The following is a 13,890-nucleotide window of genomic DNA, read 5'->3' as shown; positions in this document are numbered from 1 at the left end:
TGCTGTGGTGTGTGTGTGTGTGTGTGTGTTTGTGTGTGTGTGTGTGTGTGCCAAGTCCAAAGGAGAATCAAACTACTAGGAAGATTTTTGGAGGTTTTGGAGTCTATGAAAAATATGGCCAGGCAATGGTGGTGCATGCCTTTAATCCCAGCACTTAGGAGGCAGAGGCAGGGAGATCTCTGTGAGTTTGAAGCCAGCCTGGTCTACAAGAGCTAGTTCCAGGACAGGCTCCAAAATTACAGAGAAACCCTGTCTCAAAAAACAAAACAAAACAAAAACAAAAGGAAAAAGAAAAATATGCTGAATCCTAGATAATACAAAACCTACAAAAATATTTTAGTTCAGCACAATTAACTGTTAAATCTGTTTTGGAAAGAAGTATTTAGGAAACTATTGGAGAAGTGGATTTTGCAAATAGAATAACAGGCAACAGGATCTAAGACCTATTAGTAATCTTCAGATTTAGAAAACTTACTTTTGTTTATTATAAATTCCTTACAGATTTTTACAAAAAGGCACCAGCATTGTTAAAATCCTGGTGATTAACTTTTTCAGCTAATCAAAAACAGGTTTCTAAAATAATCAATTTTCCAATTCCTATAGATGAATGGGAGTTGGCACTTTATCCAGGTGTTTCAAATTTTTATCATCTAGGCAAAACCTTATTTAAGTTGTAATTATAAGCAGAAATCATATTTTATAGTTTTAATTTATTACAAACATAGAAAATGTTTCAAATGATGTCAAATGTTGACAATATGGAAGTATCAAAACGAGTCAAACAATTTAGAGCTAACCTATATTTCAGAAAGTAGAATTTAGGATTTTAAAGAAAATAAATGTACATGAGCATTTTGGAATAGAGAGACATCAAAGAACCCTTGGGGAAAATCCTTACATTGGATGGTGCAGCCAGGGCAAGGCAAATGTGAGCTGGTCAAAGAGAGACCAGATAAGCCTCATCCATCACCACATCCGCATTTTGTGTTATCATGTTCCGGATCAGCCTAAGTGAAGGAACTCCCAGGAACATGTGACACAAAATGTACTGATTTCTAATCAGCCTGACTTCTTAGAAGTCTAGTCTCTCTTAGGTTTCTTTGAACCCTTCAATTACCATATCTTGGAGAGACAGGATTTAAATAGTGCTGTGATAACTCGTCTTGGGTCTCTCATTGCCTGGACAGCCTGTCTCCAATTTAGGAAGCAAGGTAATGTTTCCATTTCTTTTACTAATCTATATAACATATATTATTGTAAAACAGAATGACATTGTGCCGTTCCCCAAAATTTAAGGCAACTAATACACAGTACCTTAAAGTGCTTTAAGAATATGTATTTTAACTGAGAAAAATAGGTAACAATTCATCTTCTTTCAGTGTTGGTAGAATGAACTATTATATGATCATTAGAAACAACTGACTGCAGTACTCTACATATGGATGAGTGTCTAAGTCTTAGTTTAAAGGCAAGGTCACCAAAATAAAAGTTTTGGAAATCTAGGTCACTGTGTATTTGATGTTTGGTACCCAGACATCATCTTTAACTATTCATTTCTTATACTTAACTCTGTTCTTGGCTTGAGTAGCTGCTTATTTATTGCATCTATTTCTGTTTCTGTTACCAACATATTAAAAAAATTTAACTAGAAAACATTTCTTTAACTCACAATGCTTGTCCAATTCCGATTTATTTTTCTGTTTCATTTTCTACCTGAGCTTGAAAATTAACTGTAAATTGAAAACGAATGGTGAAAAATTGTGTCCCAAGGCTGGAGAGATGACATAGATATTAAGAGCACTTGTACTTTCTTCATTCCTGGCTGTTGGCTCATACTAGCTCCCTCTACTGACCTCTGTCAGAACTGGCACTCATGAGTACATACTCACTAACATCACAATCACATGCATAATTAAAAATCAATGTATCTTAAAAATAATGTGTTCTAATATATTTATATTATATATATATATCATATTACATATATAATAGATAGTCTGTATCTTTGGATCTATGAAGGTTCCTGGGATATGGTAACAACTATGAATAAATTGCTAAATTAATTACTTATAACATAAGCAATGGCCTTCTTAATTTACTGTGACTGGAGGGAGTTTCTGTATCTCGTAAGTAAAAATTTCATATTATGCTCTTCTTATGAAGAGCTTGTCACATGCATACACGTGACTCCCAACTTAATCTGTTTTTGACAATCCCCATTCTCCTTTCTTTATTGGAGGAGATAAACATGGAGTCATATACAACAGTGAAGACATACACGATGTTAAAGAAAGAAAAAGTTATTGACTTTCTGTCTATTTTACAGCACTCAGTAACCATGAAGTTCCTCATTTTTGCTTGCCTTTTGGCTGTTGCTCTTGCAAAGCAGGTAAGTGTCGTGAGAAAGTTAAGACCATCTAGAAATGAAGAGTGAGGCTCTTATACAGACTGAAAGGAGAATGTGCTCTTTTGAACCCGTAGTCAAAGACATATTAGCCTTATTCTATAAAGACACAGATGTAGGCATGATTACTTTAGAACTCTACTTGCAAGAAATGTTAGGGATATTTTCTTCTACACTTGCTTGTATTTAACAATGAATTCTTTTCATTGTTTCTCTGACACCATGAGAAAGACACAGATAAAAATGAAGATTTCAACTGAAGTCACTATTCCTGACTATCACGTCTCAGAATATGAACGTTTTAGGCAAGCAATGGGGAAACTTCGCACGTTACTTTCCAACTATCCAAATACAAAGCAATCCCTCCACTCGAGTGGAGATATTACAGCAGTATCATGTCATAAATGCTACACTCAGGCATGAATACTTCATGTGTATATTTTTGAAGATGCATATATGCTCTGTTACTTCCTCAAAGGGAATTGTTTGGTCTTGTTCTACATGGTAGTCCACACTGTCGATTCCCCTTGCTAACTTCCTTCTTCACTTTTCACAGGGACATCATTTCTTTCTTTGTGTCTACAATATCGCATTCACAGATATTAACTAGAGTTTGTTACTTCTTAAATTTGAAGATAACTAAGGGGAGGTACTAGGTAAGAATTTCAGTTAAGGGACTAGAAAAATGCTTCAGTCTCTTCACCCTTTAGTCTTGACCACACTTTCCCTTCTCTCTTGTCAGTAATAGTTCTCAACACTCCTCTTAAACATAGTAACTCTCTTCAAGTAAAACTGGAGTGGTTGTTAGAGAAAGCTACAAGTTTAAGCTTACTAAATTAAATACTATTGGATTACTCTTAGAAATAGAGGCATACAGTTGAGCTTCCATGACAGTTCTTCACAAAAGATTTAAACATTGTATTTTATGCTACTTGACAAAAACACTTGTTCTGTGATAGCTTTAGTGGTTAATATAAACTAAACGAGATAACATGGAATGTCATGATAGTGAGACATTTAAAGATTCTGTGATGTAGATAGGTGTGTATCATATTTTAAACTGTTACTGGATTAACACTTAAAAAACAACCACCTTATAAAACTGAGAATTATATTAAACTATGCCAATAACTCATCTGAAAAAGTAATTTCGTTATGAACAGTGTAAGAACCAGAAGAAAAGTGCAAAAAAATTATTCAACTAAAGTTACTATAAACAGAAAAAAAATAACCCAAGAGCAGGTACAAAAATCAGACACTCATTCACACACTCAGGAGTCCCATGAAAAGCATTAAACTGAAAGCCATAATTATATATATAAAGAGAGAGGACCTGGTACAGACCCGTGAAGGTCTGTGTTTGCTTCTTCAGTATTTATGAGTTCATAACCTTGTTCAGCTGATTTGGAAACCTTGTTCTCCTGTTTTTTCCATCCTTTCTCTCTCCTCTTCCAAAGGATTTCCTGAGCTCTGAGGGTAGGGATTTGATGGAGATATTCCATTTAGAGCTAAGTATTCCAATTCTGCCACCCTCTAGTTAGATAGATAGATAGATAGATAGATAGATAGATAGATAGATAGACAGACAGACAGACAGACAGACAGACAGATGATAGATGGATGGATGGATGGACGGACGGACGAACAGACGGACAGGCAGGCAGGCAGGTACACACGCACGCACGCACACACACACACATATCCTCCCTCCTCTTTTCCTCTCTCTTTCCTTCTGCATAATATGTGGGTCTCTGATGATGACTGAATAAGACATTGACTTATGAGTGTAGCAGAATATCATTAGGAGTCATTTAATTCATACTTTAAAAAAAAAGACAAGTGGCATTTGATTTGACCCTAAGTCTGTAGTCTATCTGGTTTCTGATTCATGGTCACTCAAGCAGTGTCAGGTATGGGTTCCATCTCGTAGACTAGGCCTTAAATCGAGTCAGATATTGATTTGTACCCGCACAAGTTCTGTGCCGTCCTTGCTCTAGCATATCTTGCATGGAGGACAGATTGTAGGTTAAAGATTTTGTGGATGGGTTGCTGTTTATATTTCTCCTTTGGTAGAATGCAGAGTATCTTCCCACACCAAAGAAACTAGAATGTAGGGGTGAAGGTTGCATGTACAACATGGTATACATACATACATACACACATACGTACATACATACATACATGCATACATACCTAGACTCCAAGAATTCTCAAAGTAAATAAATATACACTTTTGCTTTTATTTTCTGTTTGTTTGGTTTTGGTTTATAAAAAATATTATTGCCTCCTGGAGCTGCCACCAGCTTTGGGTATTTGGAAGGTGATCTACTAAATATTTGACTATCATTCCAAACTAAATGCTTTAAATGTGATATTCTAAACAGGAAATAAATGAACTGTGATATATCAATTTCTGAGCCAAATTGTGACAGCTTTTGGTGTAATAAATAGCAAAGCCCTGGGGCTCTTTATTGTAGGTTCTACAGTTTTGGTAAAATAATGAAAATATTTCTTTTCTCCATTATAAATGAAATGTTTATTTTTATTAAGAGAAAATAAAATAGCTTCAATAAATAAGTATTGATTAAAGTTAATAAGTTAAAATGATCAAGTTTTACTGGACTAGGAAAATGGCTATTCATCTCTTGATTAAACTTTTAATAAATAAAATTTTAATTTATAATTTTGATAAAATGTAAGGTGAAAATAACTATACCTTGCAAAAGTAAGGACTTAATTCCTGGGAGACGGTTGTCATGGACAAGGGAGAGAGAGAGAGAGAGAGAGAGAGAGAGAGAGAGAGAGAGAGAGAGGAAGGAAGAAAATGTTATTTACCTTATCTCATGGCTATTTGCACTACCTACAAAGCTTCAGTTCATACACATCGGTCAATGGGTAGATAACACATTTGCCTGAATTTTAGAGCAAAGTGATGAAAGTTTCACTCTCTAAATAATGAATTTATAGCCCAGATAATCCATTCATTCTTTACTTACTGAAGCAAAAAGCTGTCAAGCAACAAAAAACATACAAAAAATAAAATATATATTTTTACTCCTGCACAATTTTCAATTTCTTCCTAATTTGTATTTTTGTTTCCTTCTGACATCTTTATTCTGTCTTATTTTTTTAAATATTATCCTCTCTCTAGAACAAATGCTACCAATCTACTCAGAAGTTCAAAACACCTCAAGCCCTCAAGAATCTTTACCAATATCACATTGCTAGGAATCCATGGGGTTACATCGTGAACCCTGCCTTCCCCTTCCCTCATGCTCTGGTAAGTTCTGTATTGGGGAAGCAAGAAGTAAAGTATTAAAATGCATAAAGTAGTTAGTGTTGAAAGATCCCAAATTGTAATTTAGAAAGAAAGACAGTGATGAAAATGAGAGAAGAGGGAGGGGAAACCATAATCTGGATCTATTATTTGAGGGGGGAAATTGATTTGCAATAAAAGAAGAAAAACTAAATTGTAAACAAACTTACTGTATAGTCTTAATAAAACAATAATTGTCAGTAATAGCAATAATGCAAAATTTTACTTAACTTTTCTGTGTGTGCCCTCGGGAATTTATCATGTTTCCTTATAATTGGTTTCCTAAACATTCTTTATTGTGGGGGAAATTAAAAGCCATTGTCCTTATTTAGTAGGAGAATCATGATTTGAGGAACTATAAGGCAGTGGTAGCCCAGTTTATTTCATTAGGAATAAAATATGAGTGTTTATTGTCCTTCGAGCAGAACATAAAATCAAAACCTTTTCCTTTATTTCCCATGGAGAATAGAGAATAGGTCTCAGCTAGAGAGGTAAAGCAATTTATTATAGAAAACATTATACTGTAACATTTATTTTTATTATTTTATTGATGAGATACAACTTAAATGAATGTATATTTTGTCTATTTTATAGTCAATAAGCATGTGTATAGCAATATGTCACATACAGTAGTAGATGCTCTTCATCCTCATTTATAAATACTACATACAAATTAAAGAATCCACAGAATTTAAATGACAGCCTTATAAGAAACATAGGATAAGATCAGGCCACCAATGTGAACTTTTAGGAGATCACAAAGTGGACTTGAACTAGCAGACACTGCCAAACTCCTAATATCATTTCCTCTTTTATAAGGACATGTATCAATACTTCGGCTATAACAAGAATATAGCACACATATGGATGTTAAACCCAGGTGGGAGCAGGCCAGCGGCTCACCCTGGATTTGAACTCTAGCTCATTCATATCCACAGAAAGTGCTGCCATTCAAATGCTTACCAAGTGTCAGAGATGATAGAGACATTTTAGTGCTAGGCAACAATAACTAAACTTGATCACTGTAAAAAAGTAATTAAAAACTATTCTTTCATTTTAAAGGAATCTGACATCATTTCTCAGCAAGTAAGTCAAAATCATCATATCCACTATAATTAAGAAATTATTTTTATTTTGTTTTCACTGCTCACATTTTTACAAATAATGTTATTTACTTTGTAGCAATATAACCAGAAAATGGACATGAATATGCAAGCCAGAGAGGTAATATTTATTTTTTATTGCTTCATTGAAATAATATACAACGTAAATGCATGTGTGTTTTAACACTTTACAGCTTTGAAAACCTAGGATTATGAAAAATGGTGGTTCATCTATTTACTTATTGTGAATACATGTGAAGGTCTAAGTAAGACACAATTGTACTCTTCTGTGAACCACACTGTAGAAGTTAAGAATAACTGGAATAATTTCTTGCTAATCGTCCATGACTTTCTATAATCATTTGTTTGCAAGTTTATCAAAATGGGTACTCGTACTGCACTCATTTTTAAAGAGGAGGTACATGCTTATTTTATTCTTTCCAACAACCAAAATCACTAAGTTGAAACTGAGGAGGAGTCCTGTTTCCAAAACAATGATGTGCCATAACTGAATTAGGCTGCTTCAGAGAAAAAAAAGATTAATTTTGGAAACATTATACAACAGTAAATCATTTGAAAGTGGGACTAAATGCATTTGGAATTTTAACTTAAATTTGTTATTGCTTTTAATGTGCATTCCTACATCACTGTTAGAAGAAGTTAAATTTTCTGCATCTTCCATCCATCAGGAAGGTTCTATGTACAAAAAGTAACCCTGAAAAGTCAATTGTTCAACAGGATCTTAGTTGCTACTCCTATACTAATATATTCACACTGAATTTATTACCTAGCACCTGAAGCTTATTCATTACCCTGTATATTGGCTAGTTATAGGCCATTATTACATTTATATATAGAATAATATTATTTATTTTGTAGCAACACAACCAGAAAATGGACATGCGTATGCAAGCCAGAGAGGTAATATTTATCTCTTATTGTTTCATTGGTGATGTACAACTTAATTGGAGTCATTTGGGAGGAGAGAGTCTCAACTGAAAAAGAAATGTCCCATTAGGTTGGCAATCTTATTGAACATTTCCTTATTTACTGAATGATGGAGAGCACCTAGACTACTGTGAGTCATGCCATCCCTGGACTGGAGGTCCTGGCTTCTATAAGAAAGCAGGCTGACTAAGACATAAGGAGCAAACCAGCAAGCAACATTCTTGTGTAGCCTCTAAGTCAGTTCCTGCCTCAAGGTTCCTTCCCTGAATTTCTGTCTTGACTTCTCCAAGGAATGGGTTTATAAGCTAGAAGATGAAATAAACCCTTTTCTCCCCTGTTTGGTTTTGCTCCTGCTGTTTTTCAGTAGAGATAGTAAGTCTAATTAAGACAGGATATAAATTTTAAAGGACAGAGTAACCTTAATTTGAGACCAACATTTTTAAAATGTTTGTATTCTTCAGAAATAGCATACATATATGCAATGTACATTGATAAACCTATTCCTCAATCCTCTCCTTCCTACTCTCAAACCCTTCCTTCATATCTACCAATTTTACATCCTTGTGTTTTGCATGTATGCTAATAACCCAATGAGACTGATTAGGGTTTCCTTGTGTACACGGTGTAGGGCCATCCGCTAGAACATGATAACCACAAGAGACTATGTAACTGAAGAAAACTGACATCTCCCAACAGCCTTAAATGTTCAACTAGCGGTGTGGCCCTCTTCCCTTCCTTCTCAAAAGTTGGTTAACTTAATGTTGTGCAGGCCTTGTGCAGGTAGCCGCAGCTGCTGTTGGTTTGTGGTTATAGTATCCCTGTCATATCTAGAAGACATCATTTTACAGCAATTCTCCCTGGCCTCTGGCTTTTACAAAATTTCTGCTCCCTCTTCTACTATGTTCCCTGAACTACTTGGAGATGGAGATAATAAAGACGTCTTATTTAGGGCTGAACACCCTACAGTCACTTACTTTCTGCTTTCTGACAAATTGTGGGTATTTCACTCAGCTCTACAATTTAGTTATATGTTTCTACATTCAACATAAACATATAAATATTTAGTTTATTAAATTAATTACTTTCTTTATTACTTAAGTTAGCCCTAGGGAATCATTCACTCATTTATTATTCATTCATTTTAAAATACATATTCAGCAAATTTTCTGCCCCTTACATACTTTTATATTTGAAGGATATATACAACTGTGATTAAAGGAAGTTTTACAAATTAATTTACATTTCTCTTTATTAAGTTATTGTTGGAAATTTCTATATATAGAGAGAGGATTATGTACAATCAGCACAGTGAGAATAATGTGTTTAATCTTTATTTATTTCTTTAAAGAAACCCTAAAGATGACTATTGATAGGTTGGTGAATTGATTTTATTTGATCTGTATTTGGTTCATGTTTCCAACAGATGACTAAAATATACATGAGATTTTTCTTAGCCCCTTAATTCTGCATCTCTCAACTGAGCTGAAACCTTTCTGGTTAAGACCTCTTATGTAAACTTCCTATCCCAGACACTAAGTTTTACAGTTTCCTCAGTTTCCTTCTCTCTTTTTTTTTAAATCAGAATTTTGCTGTTTTTATGATACAAACTTTAAAATAAGAACTTAGAAAAAATACAAGCTTTACTGGAGTTGGTCCCTGTCATTTTTAACTGTTGTCCTGTCATATGAAAAAGATCTTTAATTCCACAATACTGAGAACATACCTGAAAGAATTCAGTAGCCCTCATTGATTCCTTAATATTATGATTACTATTTTTACTTCTCAGGAAATCTTCTAGTCCTTCATCTAGTGAGTCGATCAGTACCTTTAAATACCAAGTAACCAGATACTTCTTGAGAAATACTGCTTTTTCTTGCTATTGGATGACTATTATAATCAAATGAGGTGTTGTTAATTTTAACAAAACACCCAATAAAATGTATGTGTCTTTGTGGGTCTGTTTGTGTGTTTATTAGGCAAGTGTTCTACAACTAAGTTAACCTCTCTCCTTCCCTCATGGTATCCAGTAGAAATAAATAAACTCTTGTAAGAATTAGACACATGCAAAGAAATGAATTGCTGGCCAGGGCCATCCACACTCCCCATGCTCTCAAATGTGTATGACTGAATTTTGGGTTCATGGAACTAGGCACTTTCAAAATGAACCAAAGCAAGACTGGGATTTTCAATCCCCTTGACTATAGTTAACATAGGGCCTCCGCTTCTGACTTTATAACCCTGTTTACTGAACTGAACCAAAGATCATATAAACCACACATGAAAGAAATGCCTGATCATGCAGAATTAGACAAACAAGTGAGCTCGTCTGGGGACAGGGTTTCCAGGGAGAAGGTGCAGCTGGATGTGAGCCTAGTGGCTTGAGACATAGCCTGTAGTCTTCCTCTTCAGTGACTGGCAAGTGTACTTCCTCTGCTTATTGCTAACCTAGATCTCAAGGCTTCTAATAAAACAGTGGTCTTCCGAGAAAAGGCCTGAGGACGGCCAGACATCTCAACAGAGCCAGGAGTTTCCCTTCCTCCTTTTCATCTTCTGTCTTCCTCTGCCTTCCCACATTGCTTGAAACTTGAAAATGGTAAGAACAAGGAAGATAAATTCAGAATCTGAAGTTGGAGTAGTACATATTTTCCGTTAACTATTTCACTGAGAGATCACAGTCTGATAAGATTTAAAGTCGTACATTCCTGGAAAATGTAACTTTTCGAAGTAGGATATGGCCTTGAATTGTTCAAAGTGATATAGACAAATTTGTCAGTAGATTATCCAAGTGTAGCAGATCCCAGCCCCTAAGGAATGAACAGTGTTTCTCACTGAGGTGAAGTATTTTCTATTCAATTAGATAAATGCCTGTCCAGAACATTTTCTTTTGCATTTCAAACAACTATCTTTATTCTTCACAGAAAACTGCAATGAGTGAGGAAGAACAGACCATCCAAGACTACATGGTAAACTTTCCATACAATCATTTTAACACACTCTCATTCCTGGACACTGCTGAAATTCTAGTGACTAAAAGAAACTTTTAGAGAAAGATGGGTTTTTTGTTGGTGGTGAATTTTGAGGGGAGTTTTGTTTGTTTTTGAGAAGGAGACAAAAGAGTCTTGGAATTTACTAGGTACCCCAAGCTAGAGTCGAACTCAAGTCAATCCTCCTGCTCCAGACCTCCCTCATCCCTGCAACTCCACTCCCCACACTCAGGATAATGACCATAAAAGTCTTCCTCATGTCCTGTGAAGGCTGCTACAGAGCTGGCTCTCAGGATATTGATTCTTTTCCAAACAGTACCCAGCCAACAAGCAGTTCATGGTAATTCTCAACATCACATTGATGTCTATAAAAACTGAAGGGCTAGAAAGATGGTTCCGCAGGTAAAGGCTCTCACCACATAGTCTTTCACTCCCTAGAAATGGGATAGAAATGAAAACCATTTCTCACAAGCTGTCTTCTGATTTCTGCATGCACACACACAGAGATACACACACAAACAAATAAATCAATAAGTAAATAAGTGCGTCTTGTTAACTGGAACTCATCCTAGAGGGAGAGGCCACTGAGCTTAATGGGAGCTTTAATCCCTATAAAATAATCAATCCATGGCCAGGTCCAGAGACGATTCCAAACAGAGCATGTGAAGACTGTCTACCAGTCATGATTTGTGTGGATGCCCCATGCAGCATGTTTCCTGAGTGTTAACTCATCTACGTCTGCCAGACAGCTAACATACAGAGACAAAGTAGCTTAGTTAAGGGTTTTCCTACACACTTGGGAAAGACACGGGGCTAAGACACTTATCTTAGTAATTAACAAATTGCTGTCCTGCTCTTGTACCTGTTTCCTTTTCACTTCCTTTTGGTTCTTTCCCTTTCATTTCTTAGCATTTGGATCTGAATTGACCACAGGCTGTCTACACTCTACGGTTCCTCTGAGAATGCACTCTCGGAGATACTTTTGTTTAAGTAAACAGCCCCTCTCCTGCCATTAAGAATTTATCCACATGAGATCTTTATTCCTTCGATAAGTCCAGGTCTTTTCTGAAGCATGAGAGACTGGTCTAATAATCACATGTGTTCTTCTTAGAACAAAGTGAAACCATGCAGCATGATCACCTGGCCTCAGTTTGTGCAGCTGCTTCATCAATATCAGAAAGCTATGAACCTACGGAGCTATCACCCATACACCCCCAGCCTGGTGAGTGTGCCATGCTTATTTTCAATATGAAGCTTAGTTAAATTTTTAGCAAAAGTAAGATAAAGAAGTGAAAGAGGAAATTTCATAATTTTTCAAGTAAAGAACCTGAAAGGAACTGTAATGAAGTTTCACTAACGCAAAAAATAAACTATACATTATATAAATAAGCCAATTTTCTGAAATTAAAATTATACTTTTTTTGGTCTTTAATAAATGTTAACCAACACCATTTTAACTGTTGAATCAACAGGTTTGTGCATTTTAAAGCACCTGAAATCCTAACAGTAGCTTAAATAAGCTTCGGTTGATATTTATCTTCTACTTGATTAAAAACAAACAGGGTACTGAAACCAGAAAACAGGCAATTTAAAATCAACAATATGTGATTTCTGTCTAAATATTGGATACAAATAGCTGACCATATTAGATATGAACAGTGACATCATTTTATTGCAGTCTTTGATATACATGTAGCATTTAAAGATAGTTTACTTAGATAAAAGTTTTATATGTGATGCTTGTATAGAAGATGGCAAAAACTAGAATATTGCAAATATTTCCATGGAGATTAAAATAAATTTGGTTCATTCATTTTCACAAATAAGGCAATATAATGAGTTTTGCCTTTATATTCTAAATTATTTTTAAGATTCTTGAATTAAGTGTATCTATCTTATTTTTGAAGTGTGCCGATAATTTAAGTGATAATCTAAATAAGATTGTTCTGTAATGAATATGTGCTTAATATTTTTACATAATGTATGTTCAACTTCAATAAAAAATTAGATTGAATATTGCTGGTAAAATTTTATTTACCTAGTACTATGAAATAATTAAAACATTGCTTCAAAATTTAATCAAAAGGCAAACCGCATCATTTAATAAGTACAAGTTATAAACAAGCTTCTCTGTACTTTCCATTAAGCATAAATGCAAATAATTCTTAAATATTGATGTATTCGACATAATTTGGGATGTAGGCAAATACTAATATTAGTTATAAATATTAAAATCGTGCTAAACTAGAATTGTGACATATATCTGTATCTTATATACAAATAAACATTATCTTTTGGATAATAAACATAAATCCATTATTGTCTTTTTAAACAGGTTTGAGCGGAAAATCCATATCCCCACTTTCTTTTCTACTATAATTGCTTCTCATTACCAGTATATTGGGAGATGTATAAAGGAAACAGAAATGCTGAGCCGAAGGAAGACGGCAAAGCAGTTCCTGAATGGCTTCTATTCTTGTTTGCTTATGTTGGGTCTATATGTGAGTTTCATCTCAGCAGAGTTGGAGACGATTAACTATGCTTTCACCACTGTCCCTACATCACTGAACTCCATTGCCTTTCAAAAATAAAACTTTAAGTGCATTCTTTTGTGTGTGATTGTTATTTGTGTTACTTATATTGGTCCAGAAGATTAGTGCCAGGAATATAAAGTTCTTCAACAATTAGATCATAACTCCAAAGACCACAGGATCATGGTTCTATTAAACCATTATTTTACTCTGTCTCTGCCTATTTCTGCTTACAATTTGCCACAGCATTAGTCCCAAAGCCTCACCAAATCCCTACATGTTCCCTCCAATGCCACAGACACAGCAAAGAAATCAGACACTGAGAACCTAACCCTGCTGATGAAATAATTTACATGAGAAAGGGACAAACAATTATGTTGATTAAGAGTTTATAAAGCCTTTATCTTTGGCTAGTGATGAAGAGCAGGCTAAGGCATCAGCTCAGGTATTAGCTTTTAGTTTTAACTCAGGGACATAGCATTTTTAAAAGACAAAACACAATTGTATAAATGATAAAATTGAAGGTCAGAGTACAGAAACCTTGCAACATTTATTTTTGGCAGAACTAAGTAGTAACTTCAGACATAATATGATGATTATATTT

At 34.8% G+C, this 13,890-nt stretch overlaps 1 protein-coding gene across 1 annotated transcript; it reads left to right on the top strand.

The window, feature by feature from the left end:
* Nucleotides 1-1,141: 1,141 nt before the first annotated feature.
* LOC125395897 (alpha-S2-casein-like B) lies at nucleotides 1,142-13,343 on the top strand. Its single transcript, XM_085691469.2, has 9 exons — nucleotides 1,142-1,211; nucleotides 2,327-2,389; nucleotides 5,556-5,684; nucleotides 6,783-6,806; nucleotides 6,903-6,944; nucleotides 7,703-7,744; nucleotides 10,690-10,734; nucleotides 11,867-11,977; nucleotides 13,091-13,343. Exons 2-9 carry the CDS (start codon nucleotides 2,339-2,341, stop codon nucleotides 13,094-13,096), a joined length of 450 nt encoding a protein of 149 aa, XP_085547595.2. The 5' UTR covers nucleotides 1,142-1,211; nucleotides 2,327-2,338; the 3' UTR covers nucleotides 13,097-13,343.
* Nucleotides 13,344-13,890: the final 547 nt, after the last annotated feature.

This window comes from Myodes glareolus, chromosome 8, assembly GCF_982192425.1.
Source record: "Myodes glareolus chromosome 8, mMyoGla1.1, whole genome shotgun sequence".
In the NCBI taxonomy this organism is placed as follows: Eukaryota; Metazoa; Chordata; class Mammalia; order Rodentia; family Cricetidae; genus Myodes; species Myodes glareolus.
The sequence above is the reverse complement of the archived record's forward strand: the minus strand, read 5'-3'. Positions and strand labels throughout refer to the sequence as shown.